This window comes from Sander vitreus, unplaced genomic scaffold (assembly GCF_031162955.1).
Source record: "Sander vitreus isolate 19-12246 unplaced genomic scaffold, sanVit1 ctg249_0, whole genome shotgun sequence".
Classification (NCBI taxonomy): Eukaryota; Metazoa; Chordata; class Actinopteri; order Perciformes; family Percidae; genus Sander; species Sander vitreus.
The window spans coordinates 71,562-90,171 of record NW_027595421.1 but is presented as its reverse complement, the minus strand read 5'-3'; the positions used below and the strand labels follow the sequence as shown (position 1 = coordinate 90,171).

General features: G+C 44.8%; 1 protein-coding gene and 1 long non-coding RNA gene across 5 annotated transcripts in view; both read right to left on the bottom strand.

The window, feature by feature from the left end:
• Window positions 1-534: 534 nt before the first annotated feature.
• On the bottom strand, window positions 535-17,954 carry tmem259 (transmembrane protein 259). 4 transcript variants are annotated; one of them, XM_078244498.1, is made up of 13 exons: window positions 17,637-17,954; window positions 16,253-16,346; window positions 14,776-15,157; window positions 14,362-14,667; window positions 13,978-14,164; window positions 11,219-11,329; window positions 10,105-10,227; window positions 9,765-9,865; window positions 8,807-8,864; window positions 7,345-7,428; window positions 5,458-5,590; window positions 4,619-4,718; window positions 535-3,755 (listed from the first exon to the last, which is right to left on the bottom strand). In XM_078244498.1, exons 3-13 carry the CDS (start codon window positions 14,995-14,997, stop codon window positions 2,991-2,993), a joined length of 2,190 nt encoding a protein of 729 aa, XP_078100624.1. In that variant the 5' UTR covers window positions 14,998-15,157; window positions 16,253-16,346; window positions 17,637-17,954; the 3' UTR covers window positions 535-2,990. The 4 variants fall into 4 exon arrangements, with proteins under 4 accessions (XP_078100624.1, XP_078100623.1, XP_078100626.1 ...); XM_078244497.1 differs by lacking the exon at window positions 16,253-16,346; XM_078244500.1 differs by lacking the exon at window positions 16,253-16,346 and having other exon boundaries at window positions 14,032-14,164.
• LOC144513430 (uncharacterized) overlaps window positions 535-18,610 on the bottom strand; it is a 41,605-nt gene continuing 23,529 nt past the window's right edge. Inside the window, exon 2 of the long non-coding RNA XR_013501127.1 lies at window positions 535-1,135. This is a non-coding gene — a long non-coding RNA (uncharacterized LOC144513430). The remainder of the gene's footprint in view (window positions 1,136-18,610) is intronic.

Sequence of the window (18,610 nt, the reverse complement as noted above, 5' to 3'; positions counted from 1 at the left end):
TCTAAATACATTATAATCCATTTATTTATCTGTTGTCTAATTAAAACATTTAATGGATTTAAATGGTCTCAACGTATTAAGGTAAAAGCTTAAACATGTTTATCTGCAGAGTTTGAGGTCTTTTTAAAAGTTTGAACTTATTGTTGGGTTGCTAAATGGATTATTATTTATTATTATTATATATTAGTTGAATTATCTGCAGGGTTTTTGAAATGTTCTTTTACCATGGTCACATATTTTTGGAAAAATTAAAAAGGAAATAAACGTCTTTCTAAATTGTCTTTTATTATATTTTTTTAAACAAACATTGAAAATGTTTTCTACATGCTATGACTTTTTATAACTTTTTTCGACATACTATACTATGACTTTATAACTTTCATACTATACTCGATATAAGTAAATCTAGGTCGCAATTGCGGTTTTTTTCAGGGGCAAAACATCTGAAGTCCCTTTCAGAAAGGTGACTGTCCTTCACTGAGGAGCTTAACTTCCTGTTTCTCTGCAGAAGAAAGAAGTGACACGTTGACACAGTTAGTGTGCAAACAGTTGTGGTTGTGCACTGCTTTACTGGTTTCACTGGACAGTTAAATACAGTTTGATGAGTTTCAGGCTTCAGATGGACTAACGAGGCTACAGTCATCCAGCACAGAGGCACCAAGAAGTCAAATAACAAACAAATCCCTCCACAGTCCATCACTTTGGTTCACTTTGTGTCTCTTAATGCTGGTGTCACACTTCAGGCTCCGCCTCCTTCGCAACACACACACACACACACACACACACACACACACACACACACACACACACACACACACACACACACACACACACACACACACACACACACACACACACACACACACACACACACACACACACACACACACACACACACACACACACACACACACACCTGGGTCATGGTGCGTTCAGGTGACTGATTTCAGCCAATTAAACGCAGAGTTATTAAGAGTGTATGGTTACGGGCCTTAGATGGATCCATTACTAACTACGGAACAGGAGTAGGGACATGTGATGTATTTATGTTTTGAGTTTAAAGATTAAAAGTTTTTCTTTTCTGTCACAATTCTGACTTTAAACTCAAATACATTTTTCACATGTGGTCCTAATCCTCCATGTAATAATCAGGACTTATCATGGTAAAACACACTTTATTCAAAGTGGACAGAAACTAAATAAATCATCAAAAGCCGTCTTGGTTCATCTTTCCACTGTTCCAACAATCACCACTCTGGTTTGGTTGAAATAAACCCTTAATTCACCCATTTACATGTGGAAATATGCTGGCTCTATACACGCTAAAAGTCCTGATTATTTACATGGAGTCTGGTGGAGATATGCTGGCTCTATACACGCTAAAAGTCCTGATTATTTACATGGAGTCTGGTGGAGATATGCTGGCTCTATACACGCTAAAAGTCCTGATTATTTACATGGAGTCTGGTGGAGATATGCTGGCTCTATACACGCTAAAAGTCCTGATTATTTACATGGAGTCTGGTGGAGATATGCTGGCTCTATACACGCTAAAAGTCCTGATTATTTACATGGAGTCTGGTGGAAATATGGTGGCTCTTTACACGCTAAAAGACCTGATTATTTACATGGAGTCTGGTGGAAATATGGTGGCTCTTTACACGCTAAAAGACCTGATTATTTACATGGAGTCTGGTGGAGATATGCTGGCTCTATACACACTGAAAAGTCCTGATCATTTACATGGAGTCTGGTGGGTTTGGGGATTTCATGTTAAACTAAAAGGATCTTATTAAAAAAAAATACATGCAAAAATAGTGTGCAGGTTGAAAAAAACTGAAGTTACCTTTACTTATGCAACGTGTTTGGTGACTTTTAATCAGTTATCAGTTTGAATAAATGGATTTAAAGAGGAGAAAATAATGTGGGTTTTTACTGAAACACATCTTAAGTCAGCTAGTCGACGCTGACGTTTACGAGGAGCACCTGAACGCACCGGCAGACATGTTAAGAGCCCTGTGGCAGGGGGCGGGGCCTGAGGTGTGACACAGCCGCCATCATAATGCACAACCAATCAGCTGCCTTCGTCAGCTGCTGGAGTCTCCGAAGCGTCCGAAGGATTATTGATAAGGCATCCGTTATGATCCACCGCCGCGATCAAAAACTTCCTGTTCCCAAAGAGTGTCCTTTTCAAAATAAAAGCAGATGAAAACAGAAAGCATCACAGTTCAGTTTGTGCTTCAGTCTGTCAGAATCAGGGCGGATCCATTACTGATCATTCATGGGTCAAAAACCAGACCAAAACACAACTTAGACTTTAAACTGCCATGGTATTTAATATCATGAAGATTCCTCTGTTCCCCTATCACAAAACCAGAACCAGAACCAACAACACATGGGCTATCGGGATCGGCCCAGACAAACTGCTGTGGAACTGAATGAAAATCTGCAGAATTTAGCGTTGCTCGGGGTGCAGATGTTACAACTTGTGAGTTTTATTATATTTATTTTAAATTAGCGAAAATATCTGTACATTCAAGGATCTTAAACGGATCAAAATCCAGACCAGAACGGAGTTCAGACTTCAAACAGTTTGGTTCCCTTTGACAGGGAACCAACAACCAAACATCGGTCCTGGCCCAGAGGAATCCGTGCATCATACGGTTTATCATTCATTTAACCTTTGATCAGCACACCCAGATTAGGCAGATTATTTTTTATATAAACAGCTGACAGGAAACTGAATATCTTTGTGTTGTGGACAAAACAAGACATGTGATGACATCATCTTGGGGAACACTGATCCACATTTTAGAGACAGAACTACTCATCCATTCATCCAAAGAATAATCTTGCGGACCCTGCGGTTGGGTCAAACTGAACTAATTCATTTAGTTTTTGTTTAAAATAAGAAGTGTGTTTGTTCAGTGATGGTCCAATCACAGACCAGCTCCCTGATCAGCTGACAGACTGAGCAGCGTGTCAGACTCTCAGGACGGCGTCTGTGGCCGCTGTGGCGCTCTGCAGTCTGTACCTGTGCCGCTCTGTGGGGGGGGGCAGTCTGTGTTTGGGCGAGGCCCCGCCCCCTCTGCCCCCTCCTGCCCTCTGATTGGAGGATCTCCTCCTGTGGCTTTAATTTCTACTGAAACAACATTCAAATCTTCCATTCCTGCTCCTTTTTCTCCGCTTTCTTCTACTGTTTCACTCTGTCTCTCTCTTTCTTCTCCTCCTCTTTCCCCCCTCTCTCCTCTTCTGTCTCCTCCCGTTTCTCCTCCGTCCACCCAGACCTCTGCAACCACGCTGGCGCCCGCTGCGTCTCCGGCAGCGCTCAGAGCTTCGGTAAAGATGGCCGCTGTCTGAGAGACCCAGTTCAGCTCTGCCCTCACCTCTCCCGCTCCTGTAGGCAGGGTGGAGTTTGGCTCGCTGTGCAGCGTTTGCAGGGCGGCGTGTGGGTCAGTGTTTTCCGGTCCTGGTTCTGTCCCTGTAGCTGTAGTGGCAGCGTTGTTGTTGAGGTTGTCCTGCAGCGCTTGTGCCTGGTTGTTAGCTGGCTGACCCGCTGGCTGACCCGCTGGCTGACCTGCCTGCTGATCTGCTGGCTGACCCGCTGGCTGACCTGCCTGCTGATCTGCTGGCTGACCTGCCGGCTGACCTGCTGGCTGACCCGCCTGCTGGTTCTGCAGAAGCATCTCCTGGATCCGGATCTGCTGCAGGATGGCAGGAAGCTCGTAGTGGTGGAAGAAGTAGATCATAGAGTGCTGAACAGGAATAAGAAGAAGATGTTAGTGACAGAATATTTAGTTTAGTTGCACAAAGAAACCCACCAGACTCCATGTAATAATCAGGACTTTTATCATGGTAAAACACACTTCATTCAAAGTGGACAGAAACTAAATCAAACTATCAATCTTGGTTCATCTTTCCACTGTTCCAACAATCACCACTCTGGTTTGGTTGAAATAAACCCTTAATTCACCCATTTACATGTGGAGATATGCTGGCTCTATACACGCTAAAAGTCCTGATTATTTACATGGAGTCTGGTGGAGATATGCTGGCTCTATACACGCTAAAAGTCCTGATTATTTACATGGAGTCTGGTGGAGATATGCTGGCTCTATACACGCTAAAAGTCCTGATTATTTACATGGAGTCTGGTGGAGATATGCTGGCTCTATACACGCTAAAAGTCCTGATTATTTACATGGAGTCTGGTGGAGATATGCTGGCTCTATACACGCTAAAAGTCCTGATTATTTACATGGAGTCTGGTGGGTTTGGTGATGGTGATTTCGGGGCTGTTTCATGTTAAACTAAAAGGATCTTACAATTTAACTAAAAGGTCTATCTCTGTAGGGATCCATCCCATAATGTTCAATGTTCAATGTCAGACACTTAGAATAATAATCTGAGTCTGTAAGCAGCAACAACAGAACTTTTAGCGACTCTAACTGCTGCTGAACATTAGTCCTGTAGGGTAACATTACAGCTTGGTTCTGGTTTAATACTGGACCAGTTTCAGAGATTGTTGTTCTCATCAGACACACAGACACACAAACATGGAGACAGAGAGTCCAGGGTGTCTTCCTGTAAGTGTGAAGATGATGAAGGTGTTTCTGACCTGGATGAAGAGCCAGGATGTGACCAGCGCCAGGCTGCTGTACTGACCGTTGAAGCGGTAGTGATAGGCATAGAAGGCAAAGTGGTACAGATAGAAGAACCTGAGGAACCCAAACACATTCATCTTAAAGTTTTACATTCACGGATATATTGGCCCAATCCCAAAGTGAGCCCTGAGGACTAAAGACTCACAGACTTAATTGATCTCAGGTGCTAAGTGAGTGTGTTAGGCCACATGGGCTCAGATAGGTAGAAATGGGATTAGGACAGCACTTCACCAGATCTCATGTTACCTTGGCGACGTTTAATAACAAAGATGTTGCTGACACTTGCCGATTTGGGAATTTGCATTTTAAGTTTGTAGCTTTCCACATGGCCAAGGCTCAGGAGACGGCTGCCTGATTCCACGTTTTCAACCTCTTGTTTTACGAGCTGGACAACAGGCTGGTCTGCTCCGTGGTCGTGTGTCCTGCTGTTGTTTACCTTTGTAATTTCCGGATTTCCCTATGGTCTCCGCAGTAAACGTCACAACACTTTGAACTGTGGGTAATTCCCTTTGGTGAAGTCTGCATCGATGCAGACTCACGGAAAGGGCTCGGTAAGTGTGTCCTCAATCCCTCACGCCCGTTGAAATTTGACATTGGGACAACCCTAGGCCCTTACGAATTTTGCGAGAACGCGCACCAAAGTCCGTGAGTCCAGACTTTGGGATTGGGCCATAGTCTCTCACTCATAGATTTATAGTTAGTAGTAAGTGTGCTGTGATTGGTCCAGCCCCGTGCCGCTGGGCGTGGTTCTACAGAGCCAATGGCGTGCAGCAGTGCTGGTCATGTGACTCACCTGAGCCAGTGGCGTTTGCTGGTGTTGGTGTGGCAGCAGATGGCGTCGTACTGGTCGGCCAGCCACACGATGAGGATGATGTAGAACGCCGTCGTCGTGTCGTTGAAGAACTCCGACATGATGGCCTCCATGCCTGCGGACAGGAAGTGACATCACAGGCTCAGGGTTTAAAACCCTCCAACCAATCAGCAAGACTCGAGCAAAGACGACAGCTTGGGTATATTTTCAGAATAAACCATTTCATATTTTAAGAAAAGGTTGTAATATTACGAGAGAAAAAAGTCAATGTTTCTTTTAGTGGGACAAAACCTCCAACCAATCAGAGAGACTCATTGGTTCCTCTCTCAGTCAAGCTCATTAATGAGCAGCGATCAACGTATGACTACGAATTCATTAATGTATATCTGTGACTAAATGTATGTATGGATATGAATGGAGGAATTAATGCATATTTATAACTGAATGAATGGATGAATGCATGTTTATTAATGACTGAAATAGAACTGACTGAACTTTGTTATTTGAATATAATTCGAATATTTAAAAAAATGATATTTGAACGAATATTAGGCAGCTCTTAATATTCGAACCGGTTATGGGCATTCTTTTTTGTAAATGTGTTTGCTTGTAATCATTGTTTTCAATTCAGATTCTGAGGCTTTTTCACGCATTTTAAAAAGTAACTCTCGCTCGGCCGTGGCTCGGTAGCATTCCCCCCCAACTCATCTCCTGGTTCTCCATCAACAACATGACATCAAGGAGAGGGTTAACTTCTCCTGGTTCTCCTTCTCCATCAACAACATGACATCAAGGAGAGGGTTAACTTCTCCTGGTTCTCCTTCTCCATCAACAACATGACATCAAGGAGAGGGTTAACTTCTCCTGGTTCTCCTTCTCCATCAACAACATGACATCAAGGAGAGGGTTAACTTCTCCTGGTTCTCCTTCATCAACAACATGACATCAAAGAGAGGGTTAACTTCTCCTGCTCCAGATCTCCCACCGTGGTCAGAAAGAACAGGGGAGACACTAGAGTTGCTACTCACTCTGAAGATAATCACACACACAAGTATAAACATCAGACTACTTGCGTAGCTACGGAGAAAGCTCTGACCTTTCTGTCTAAAGCAGACTGTTTGTGTTTAATCCAGGGTCTGACTTTTAATTAAATAATTGTTGTGGCAGTGTGTTTTTCTTCTGGAAACATCATTGCACGCCTATTGACATTGACTGATACACTGCCCTCTGGTGGACAGAACATTTACAACTTATACCAATAGAGGTCTTACTGAAGGCATTTAATGGTCAAAATATTATTAATAAATAATAGAATATATTTGAACATTAATAAAGAAAAAAACTGATTTTTGGGCAAAAGTCAAAGCCCTAGACTGAATGCATGGATGCTTATGGAGTAGGAATGAGTGTTTGTAAGGCATGTATGGGAGAACAGAAGTATGCACAAGTATAGAAAATGGTAATTTATAATTTGCACAGCTGTCTGAGTAGTCCAAATGTTTACTGTACATCTGTCTTGTAATTGTTTGAACCCTGTGCTTGTGTCTCTGTTGTAGCTGTGTACTCTTGCAGCAATTTCTCCCAGTGTCCAAAACCAATGTCTCCTTGGGGAGACTAATAAAGACACTTTGACTGTTGACTCGAACAGAGAAGACACAACTAATAATATAATAATAAAGCTGTGTGGCGTTGCAGCTCTAGACAGTCAAAAGATACATTCAGCAGCACATCTGCTCCTCCAACGGTCCACAGTCAACGGAGCCAAAGCTTTAGACTAGACTTCAACCTGGTCCTGCCTCAACTCACGCTCCGACCGCATGGACAGGGACATAGCTCAAGTTTTCAGGATGTGGGCTGATGTGGGCTTACCAACGAGGGCCAGGATGACGGTGAGCAGAGGGGCTGCTGGGAAGGCGATGGTCATGTTCATCTCCAGCATCTGAAGAAGATCCACTGAGGAGGAACAGACCGACACACAGCTGAAGGTTAGACATTCTGTTCTCACGTTTCATCAGTCAGTTCTAAACTCATCAAACTGTCTGAAATGCAAAAGACTGGACTGGATTGGGTGCAAAGGCATGACTCAACCCGCCCTACTTTACCTCTGATTGGTCGGGATGGGAATCGGTGCTAAAAGGATTCTTTAAAACAAAACAAGAGCACCACACGACCGTCTTGTCTGGGACATTAAAGAAAGACTTGTGTATTGCTACATAACAACATTGAACGCAGCATCACGTCCAGGGTCTGAAATTAACACTCGCCAAATGCGGGTACATTTTCCGTTTTGGTGAGTACATGTTTGTACCAAAATAGTTCGGTCAAAATGTTTTTTTCAGTCTTCATTTTGGTGAAGGTGCAGCTACTTTCTTCTGTTCCTCTGCTGTCTGCATGTCGGAGCTTCACTGGGCCGGTCACACACACACACACACACACACACACACACACACACACACACACACACAGTGGAGGAGTTTCTCCCGTCTAGCGTTGAAATTGTATTTTACATTCAAACAAATAGTTTGAGGACATATTTATGAATGAAGACATTGATTTTAGCTAATAAAATACTTCAAACACTACACAGTGTACCTTTAAGTTAGGCACAAAAAAAAATTTTTTTGCAATTTAATATTTTGGCCGGTAAAACATATGCTTGGCCGGTAGATTTTTTTATCTACCTGCCAACTTGGCCGGTGAGTCAAAAAGTTAATTTGGGACACTGGTTGCGTCATGTCTTTCCAGTAAAATATACAGACGCACGTTAGACCGTTTAACTGTCTGCATTTAAACCGTGTTTAAGCCAGTTACTAGCTAACGGTAGGCTAACGTTACTGTTAGCTGCTGCCAAGTGTAGTGTTGACTAGCGTCACGTGCAGCGATGCTTCTGTTGCCTGTAATGTACGTTTCAGAACACCAGAGGGCAGCGCAGGAAGTTAGGAGACAGCGTAATGAGGCACCAAGATCTGTGTTGTCCTTCGGTCTGGGACATACCGGTCGCATGGAAACCAGGTTTCGGTACCCGACCCTACTAACTGGCTAGTACTGGTTACCTTCGTTGTTGGATTGGTTCGGTTCAGGAATAAAGAGTGAGATGGTCAGGGTAAGACTACCAGGGTAAGCCAATCAGAGGCAAAATAGGACATTCCTTCACCATCCCAGGACACACAATGTGTGCACTGTACTGGTTTTGTTCTGGTCTGAGTCAGTTATTGAAGTCCTGAAACTGGACCAGACTGAACTGAAGCGATTTGAACTGGACTGAACAACAACCAGTCTGAACCGGTCGGGACCGGGCGCTGTGTGACGCGAGGTTTGGGAGGAAACTGACCGATGAAAACGAAGATCTGGTGGTGAGAATATCTGAGCAGCATGGACACGGACAGAGTCTGAAACACAGAAACACAATCATCACCAGAGTCTGAAACAGAAACACAATCATCACCCTCCTCAGACCAGCGGGGGAGGGTGTATATCTCCAGACACGGCACTCCTTCTCTTCTCTGATCTCTTCGTAGTCGTCAGATTCATCTACCAGCCCTTACAGAGCTGGCTCAGGTCTGCCTTGCAACAGCTCTTAGTTATGCTGTTATAGTTTTAGACTTCTGGGAGACTTCCAACCTTTGACACACTGAGCTCCTCTCTCTTTAGATCTGTGTGCATCCTTGTCCCAGAAATGCTTGTTACTAACCTAGCTCTGGGGAGCTTATTCCCCGGAGTCCTTATGTTTTCTCGCCTCGCAGTTTTCCTTGGATTAGGGTGGCACCTAAATCATGGTTGTAGCTGTCGACGTGGTCCTGCTCAGTGCCCTGCTATGCTCTGCGGTGCCCTGTTACATCCTGCAGTGCCCTGCTACGCCCTGCAGTGCCCTGTATTGCCCTGCAGTGCCCTGTATTGCCCTGCAGTGCCCTGTATTGCCCTGTAACACCCTGCAGTGCCCTGCTACGCCCTGCAATGCCCTGTAACACCCTGCAGTGCCCTGCTACGCCCTGTAACACCCTGCAGTGCCCTGCTACGCCCTGCAATGCCCTGTAACACCCTGCAGTGCCCTGCTACGCCCTGCAATGCCCTGCAGTGCCCTGTATTGCCCTGCAGTGCCCTGCTACGCCCTGCAATGCCCTGCAGTGCCCTGCTACGTCCTGCAACGTCCTGCAGTGCCCTGCAATGCCCTGTAACGCACTGCAGTGCCCTGTATTGCCCTGCAGTAGCCTGCAGTGCCCTGCAGTGCCCTGCAGTGCTGATTTATGATCCATGGTTTTTAAAGTGCGGCTGTTTGCATCGTGACTTACGAAGATGACCATGATGACGAAGGCGGCCAGGTACGACGTTCTGGCCATCCACATGCTGACGAAGCGGTAATGTTCTCCAGACACCACGTTCCTCAGAAACCCTGCAGAGAACCACGCTGTGACATCACCAACTTGCTGATGACTCACAGCTCCAGATACACTGACATCACACACAGTCCACAAAACTAACTTTACCTCATTGACCCCAATACAAGTTGTCTCGCTCTCCTTCTCCCTCTCCCTTTTCCGTATGTCTCTCTCTCCCTCCCTATCTCTATCTTTCTCCTACCTTTCTCCCTCTCCTACCTTTCTGTCTCTCTCTCTCTCCGTGTTTCTGTACCTTTGTTCTCCTCGTTCTCAGCGAGCGCCTTCACGCTGGACATCAGGATGTCGTCGTAGCCCAAAAACTCGTCCAGCAGAAAGCGACTGAATCCGTCACCGAAACACTCGTCCTTCATGGGATCTGAAAGGTTTCGTCACAGGGATTAAAGTCATGTGACTGAAAGGTAGTTTTTGGTAGACCTTTGTCTTAAAGAGTAATATCCTTTTAGTTTAATATGAAAAATCCCTATCACCAAACCCACCAGACTCCATGTAAATAATCAGGACTTTTAGTGTGTATAGAGCCAGCATATCTCCACATGCAAATGGGTGAATTAAGGGTTTATTTCAACCAAACCAGAGTGGCGATTGTTGGAACAGTGGAAAGATGAACTAAGACGGCTTTTGATAGTTTTATTTAGTTTCTGTCCACTTTGAATGAAGTGTGTTTTACCATGATAAAAGTCCTGATTATTTACATGGAGTCTGGTGGGTTAGTGGACTCTTAACTGCTGCTGAACATTAGTCCTGTAGGGTAACATTACAGCTTGTTACTAACTGCTGCTGAACATTAGTCCTGTAGGGTAACATTACAGCTTGGTTCTGGTTTAATACTGGACCAGTTTCAGAGATTGTTGTTCATCAGACACTCAGACACCCAAACATGGAGACAGAGAGTCCAGGATGATAAAAACCAGCAAGTCTTCCTTTAAAAGGCATGTGAGTGTGAGACAGGGGTCGTGTGACTGTGAGGCACACAGGAGTCATGTGACTGTGAGGCAGACAGGAGTCATGTGACTGTGAGGCAGACAGGAGTCATGTGACTGTGAGGCAGACAGGAGTCATGTGACTGTGAGGCAGACAGGAGTCATGTGACTGTGAGGCAGACAGGAGTCATGTGACTGTGAGACAGGGGTCATGTGAGTGTGAGACAGGGGTCATGTGAGTGTGAGACAGGGATCATGTGAGTGTGAGACTGGGATCATGTGAGTGTGAGACAGGGATCATGTGAGTGTGAGACTGGGATCATGTGAGTGTGAGACTGGGATCATGTGAGTGTGAGACAGGGGTCATGTGAGTGTGAGACAGGGGTCATGTAAGTGTGAGACAGGAGTCATGTGAGTGTGTCTCACCCAGAGTGACGACCATGACGGGGATGTTGAGTCTCTGTCTGGTGCTCTGAGACAGACGCAGGAAGCCGTACTCCAGAGAATACTCCACGATGTATTCCTCCTGAGGCCACACTGCAACAACAGACAGAACAGACTGATCACACTACAACAACAACAGACAGAACAGACTGATCACACTACAACAACAACAGACATAACAGACTGATCACACTGCAACAACAACAGACAGATCACACTGCAACAACAACAGACATAACAGACTGATCACACTGCAACAACAGACAGAACAGACTGATCACACTACAACAACAACAGACATAACAGACTGATCACACTACAACAACAACAGACTGATCACACTGCAACAACAACAGACATAACAGACTGATCACACTGCAACAACAACAGACAGAACAGACTGATCACACTACAACAACAACAGACAGAACAGACTGATCACACTGCAACAACAACAGACTGATCACACTGCAACAACAGACAGAACAGACTGATCACACTACAACAACAACAGACTGATCACACTGCAACAACAACAGACATAACAGACTGATCACACTGCAACAACAACAGACAGAACAGACTGATCACACTGCAACAACAACAGACAGAACAGACTGATCACACTGCAACAACAACAGACAGAACAGACTGATCACACTGCAACAACAACAGACAGAACAGACTGATCACACTGAAACAACAACAGACAGAACAGACTGATCACACTGCAACAACAACAGACAGAACAGACTGATCACACTACAACAACAACAGACATAACAGACTGATCACACTGCAACAACAACAGACAGAACAGACTGATCACACTGCAACAACAGACAGAACAGACTGATCACACTGCAACAACAGACAGAACAGACTGATCACACTGCAACAACAACAGACAGAACAGACTGATCACACTGCAACAACAGACAGAACCGACCGAGTGGGACTGATCAGAATCAGATGGAAAGCATTCAGGTGACCAAGTGTCTCCACAGGAGACGCTCTGAAGCTTCAGAAGTGGTGAAAGAAAGACCTATTTTACAAACGTAACGATGTTTGTAAAATCCTGTAGTGACCCAAATGTAAGACTTTTTTTCCCTATATGTGCAAAAGTGAGTTGGTCATACTGTTTATTCTGGGTCTAGACTTTTAAACAATAATCAGCTACAACAACAGATCAGCCAATCAGCAGTGACCTGAATGGGCCGCTACAAAAAAACGCAGAATAAAAGCTTCAAAATGTGGAAAGAAGGGTAAAACAGTCGGTCTTCTCCTGAGGCCCCACTGAAACAACAACAGACGGTAACAGACATCTGGGGAACAGGATGCACTATTAAACCAATCAGAATCATCGTGGGCGGAGCTAAGCTCCGGACGGAGCTAAGCTCCGGACGGAGCCACGGTGCCTCTGCTAAATAGTCTCAGGAAGGAACTTGTTTTGGTGGAACATGTGGACGTTCAAAAGTAGTTTTAGTCGTGCAACAGAAAGCTCAGATTGGACAGATAGTCTAGCTAGCTGTCTGGATTTACCCTGCAGAGATCTGAGGAGAACTTAACCATAGTCCTCACAAATCCACCGGAGGTTAGAACCCCAACACAGAGACAGAGGAACATGACACAGAGCCGGATGACACCAAACAGCTTTCAATCGGAATGTGACACAGAGCCGGATGACACCAAACGGCCTTCAATGGGAACATGACACAGAGCCAGATGACACCAAACGGCCTTCAATGGGAACAGGACATAGAGCCAGATGACACCAAACGGCCTTCAATGGGAACATGACACAGAGCCGGATGACACCAAACGGCCTTCAATGGGAACAGGACATAGAGCCAGATGACACCAAACGGCCTTCAATGGGAACATGACACAGAGCCAGATGACACCAAACGGCCTTCAATGGGAACATGACACAGAGCTGGATGACACCAAATGGCCTTCAATGGGAACAGGACATAGAGCCAGATGACACCAAACGGCCTTCAATGGGAACATGACACAGAGCCGGATGACACCAAGCGGCCTTCAATGGGAACATGACACAGAGCCGGATGACACCAAGCGGCCTTCAATGGGAACATGACACAGAGCCGGGTGACACCAAACGGTCTTCAATGGGAACATGACACAGAGCCAGATGACACCAAACGGTCTTCAATGGGAACATGACACAGAGCCAGATGACACCAAACAGTCTTCAATGGGAACATGACACAGAGCCAGATGACACCAAACAGTCTTCAATGGGAACATGACATAGAGCCAGATGACACCAAACGGCCTTCAATGGGAACATGACACAGAGCCGGATGACACCAAATGGCCTTCAATGGGAACATGACACAGAGCCAGATGACACCAAACGGCCTTCAATGGGAACATGACACAGAGCCGGAGCCGTTTCAAACCTTTCTGAAGCCAGAGATTAACCATCAGGTAAACACGGTAAACTATTCATCATTACCCAAAACAATATCATGCAGAGTTAAAGGAGACTTTAAAATAGAGATGGAAGAGAGGAAGATGAAAGGAGGAAGAGAGGAGGAAGAGGGGAAGATGAGAGGAGGATGAGAGGAAGATGAAGAAGAGGAAGATGAGGAAGGGAAAAGGGAAGAAGAGAAAGAGGAGGAAGATGAGAGGAGCAAAAGAGGAGGAAGAAGATGAGGAAGATGATGATGAGGAAGGGAGAGAGGAAGAGGAGGAAGAGCAGAGGAAGAGTTTACCTGCTCTGGTCATCATCTCCAGCTCAGACACTGAGTCGTCCAGGGGCTGCATACCTTTAGTGGTCTGACTGAAGGAGACGTCCTGACTGCCATTCCCTCCTCCTCCTCCCCCTCCCCCTGCTCCGCCCCCTCCGACTCCTCCTCCAATCAGAGACGGCTTCAGACGAGGCTCCATGTCCAGCTCAAACTGCAGCACAGCAAACAGGAAACAGCAAACACATAAACATTCATTTAACTTATCAACAGCACATTTTATCCAAAGAACTACAGGAAGGAATCAATCAATGTATTATAGACCAGACCAAGGATGCATTATGGGATGTATTATGGGTCAGACCAACTAACCGGAGAACTAACCATGTTAAGACTGTGTCTGCATCTCACCTGCACGGAGCTGTTGTCGAACATCTCCATGGTCATCTCCTCCTCTTCCTCGTCTTCCTCCTGTAGCGCTGCCAGGCTAAGCCCCGCCCCCAGCCCAGCCCCTCCCCCCACCCCCAGCGCCTCCTGCAGGCCGGCCGCGGCGTCGTAGTGCTGCAGGAAGACGGGCGCGCGGCTGGAGTTCCTCTGAATCTCCACCCGCAGAATGCCGTCCCGCGGCCAACGCTCCCTCACCGCCTCCAGGCAGTCGATGGGCGAGCGAGAGAAGGCGATGTGGATGTAGGCGAGGATGAAGAGGACGAAGAGCGCCTGGCCAGGAACACAGGGGAGATAATGCTGTCAGTGTTTAATTGTTTGCGACGATATTGCCCAGATGTTTCCTAGATGTTGCCCAGATGTTTCCTAGATGTTCCCTACCTTTAGCAGGACGAAGAACTCGAAGACCCTTCTGAAGGACGGCGGGAACAGTCGGGCGTAGGTGACGGCCATCTTGAAGAAGAGCGCGTGGAAGAGGCGGTCCCGGACGTTGATGAGCGGGTTCTGGTTGATGTTGGGGTTCCGGAGCCGGTTGGGTCCCATGTTGTTGTTGTTGTTGTTGTTCAGAGGGACGTTGTTGTTGTTGGGCTGGTTCTCAGACATGATGAGTCGCTGTGTTACTCCACACACAGCAAACTGACAAACAGCTGATCCTAGGTCAGCATGGCTCCTTTCAGCCAAACAGATCACAGCCAGAAAAGCCTCTCAGCCAATCACGACAGAGTTTGAGAGAGGAAAGAAAGACTTCTTCACACAGATGACTCTGAAAAGAAACCAAATAAATCTTTGATTAATGAATTGATAGTTCCAGATGTTTAACTATCGCTGCTCAGTTTAAATATGTCAACACTCCAGGATCTGGGTGTCTCAGGCTCTGCTCTCTCTTTGCTGATGTATAACAGCTGTATACTACTATCTCTGTATGGATGATATGATGTATAACAGCTGTATACTACTATCCCTGTATGGATGATATGATGTATAACAGCTGTATACTACTATCTCTGTATAGATGATATGATGTATAACAGCTGTATACTACTATCCCTGTATGGATGATATGATGTATAACAGCTGTATACTACTATCCCTGTATGGATGATATGATGTATAACAGCTGTATACTACTATCTCTGTATAGATGATATGATGTATAACAGCTGTATACTACTATCTCTGTATGGATGATATGATGTATAACAGCTGTATACTACTATCTCTGTATGGATGATATGATGTATAACAGCTGTATACTACTATCTCTGTATGGATGATATGATGTATAACAGCTGTATACTACTATCTCTGTATGGATGATATGATGTATAACAGCTGTATACTACTATCTCTGTATGGATGATATGATGTATAACAGCTGTATACTACTATCTCTGTATAGATGATATGATGTATAACAGCTGTATACTACTATCTCTGTATGGATGATATGATGTATAACAGCTGTATACTACTATCCCTGTATGGATGATATGATGTATAACAGCTGTATACTACTATCTCTGTATAGATGATATGATGTATAACAGCTGTATACTACTATCTCTGTATAGATGATATGATGTATAACAGCTGTATACTACTATCTCTGTATGGATATGATATTATTTCTATCTTTGTTGTCGGTCTGGCTCAGGTTAAACTCTTTGTGAAACATGAACGCCCCAGAACTTTCTGTTATTCTCCAGTTTAACAGTCAGTTATATAACGAAAAACAACATAAATAATCTACTTTAACGTAGCGGTATTACATTCAATTTATCGCACCGTTGTGACGAAAAGAGCTGAGCCAGAAGGCAAAGCTCTCGATCTACCGGTCAGTTTTTGTTCCTACCCTCACCTATGGTCATGAAGGCTGGGTCATGACCGAAAGAACAAGATCCAGGGTACAAGCGGCCGAAATGGGTTTCCTCAGGAGGGTAGCTGGCGTCTCCCTTAGAGATAGGGTGAGAAGCACAGTTATCCGTGAGGAGCTCGGAGTAGAGCCGCTGCTCCTCTGCGTCGAAAGGAGCCAGTTGAGGTGGTTCGGGCATCTGGTAAGGATGCCCCCTGGGCGCCTCCCTAGGGAGGTGTTCCAGGCACGTCCAGCTGGGAGGAGGCCTCGGGGGAGACCCAGGACTAGGTGGAGGGATTATATCTCTAACCTGGCCTGGGAACGCCTCGGGATCCCCCAGTCGGAGCTGGTTAATGTGGCCCGGGAAAGGGAAGTTTGGGGGTCCCCTGCTGGAGCTGCTACCCCCGCGACCCGACCCCGGATAAGCGGATGAAGATGGATGGATGGATGGATGAGCGTAGATTATCTTTAGGGCTTTCTTACGTGGTATCTGATCGCTGCATTAACTCCAGTACTTCCTGATACTGATACTAGTGTTTTAGGCAGTATCGGAGCCTTTACCGATACATCTCTACTTCTTTCTCTCTCCTTCCTCCTTTACTTTCCTTCCCTCCTAACATACGTGTACATATAAACTGCAGAGCTGCAAACATTAACCGATGAGCCATCAACTATTAAACTATTCTGATAATCATTCATCAGTTTGAGTCATTTCTTTTAATAAACTAGTGTGATGTCAGCGCGTTAAATATGAGTATGTTGTAGTTTCTCCTCTGGGACAGGAAACTCAACATCTTTGAGTTGTGGACAGAACAAGACATGTGATGACGTCATCTTGGACTTTTAGGAAACACTGATCCATATTTTAACGTTAGAGACCAAACTACTCATCCATTCGAACTGTAAACAGCGGAGTATCTATGTGTCAGTGCTAACGTTAGCTGTGTGTTAGCATGGGTCTGGATTACCTGTTACTGAGTCCGCAGCATGCTAACAACGTTAGCTGTGTGTTAGCATGGGTCTGGATTACCTGTTACTGAGTCCGCAGCATGCTAACAACGTTAGCTGTGTGTTAGCATGGGTCTGGATTACCTGTTACTGAGTCCGCAGCATGCTAACAACGTTAGCTGTGTGTTAGCATGGGTCTGGATTACCTGTTATTGAGTCCGCAGCATGCTAGTGTTAGCTGTGTGTTAGCGTGGGTCTGGGTTACCTGTTATTTACTCCGCAGCATGCTAATGTTAGCTGTGTGTTAGCGTGGGTCTGGATTACCTGTTATTGAGTCCGCAGCATGGTAACGTTATCTGTGTGTTAGCGTGGGTCTGGGTTACCTGTTATTTACTCCGCAGCATGCTAATGTTAGCTGTGTGTTAGCGTGGGTCTGGATTACCTGTTATTGAGTCCGCAGCATGCTAACGTTTCCTCTTCATCAGAACTAACAAACAGACTCAGAAACGCGGCAGCTAGCCGGTTAGCATGCTCCGTTAGCTGCGCTGTACGGGTGAATATAACGCTAGAGGAGCTAGCAGCTAACAGCCAGCATGTAGCAGACTCAGTGTGGAGTCATTTTAGTTTTATTTACAGACTTTAGGCGGTTAAACTCGGAGCTAAGAGGCTAACAGAGGCTAACAGGACGGCTGGTAGCTAGGAACCAAAACCAGAGCGGAAATACGGGTCCTAACGTAGGTAGCTGTATCCCCAGAGCCCCAGAGCGCTGCCGGGGATACAGCTACGACCGGAAGCACGCAACATTACGCTATCTTTCATTAACGGTTTTTCAAATGTACAGTCATTATACATTCATTATATATATATATGAATATGAATGAATATATATATATATATATGTAATGTTGACGAACTGAGACGACTGACTGTTTGCAAATTACATTTCTAAAAATTAAAAATATTTATAATTTATGAATAAATGGAATAAAATAATTTTAAAAATAATAATATGAAACATGTTAAACGGTGGAGGTCTATTTATTTTATTTTTATGTTGTTGAATAAAAAAATAAAAAAATAAATGTGTGTAAATATAACATTCATTCATGTTAATTTAAACATCTGGAACCGTCACAAAATTAGTTTAAAAATTATACATATTTATATATATTTAAATATAAAAAATATATTTTTCTGTTCTACTCATAGTAGTTGATACAAACCGCCTGAATTGTTTTGAGTAAAGTTTTGGGGGGCAAAGCCTCTTCTTTGGCTTTCATTTCCTTTTGATATTTTGGTGTTAGTTTATTTGACTTTTAATTAATATTCTCCAAGGTTTTTGATTTTTTTTGTGCGCGTGTTTAAATGTTTGTTTAAGGTTTTTCAGAAAGGCAGATGCGGAAGCAGCCCTGTGGG

What these genes read in the sequence shown, in the direction of transcription:
- tmem259 (XM_078244498.1), bottom strand. Translation starts at nt 14,997, where the DNA reads ATGTCTGAGAACCAGCCCAACAACAACAACGTCCCTCTGAACAACAAC. An exon ending in TCGACAACAGCTCCGTGCAG is followed by an intron (nt 14,165 to 14,361) that starts GTGAGATGCAGA and finishes GCTGTGCTGCAG; the next exon opens with TTTGAGCTGGACATGGAGCC. An exon ending in TGAGAACGAGGAGAACAAAG is followed by an intron (nt 9,866 to 10,104) that starts GTACAGAAACAC and finishes GGTTCTCTGCAG; the next exon opens with GGTTTCTGAGGAACGTGGTG.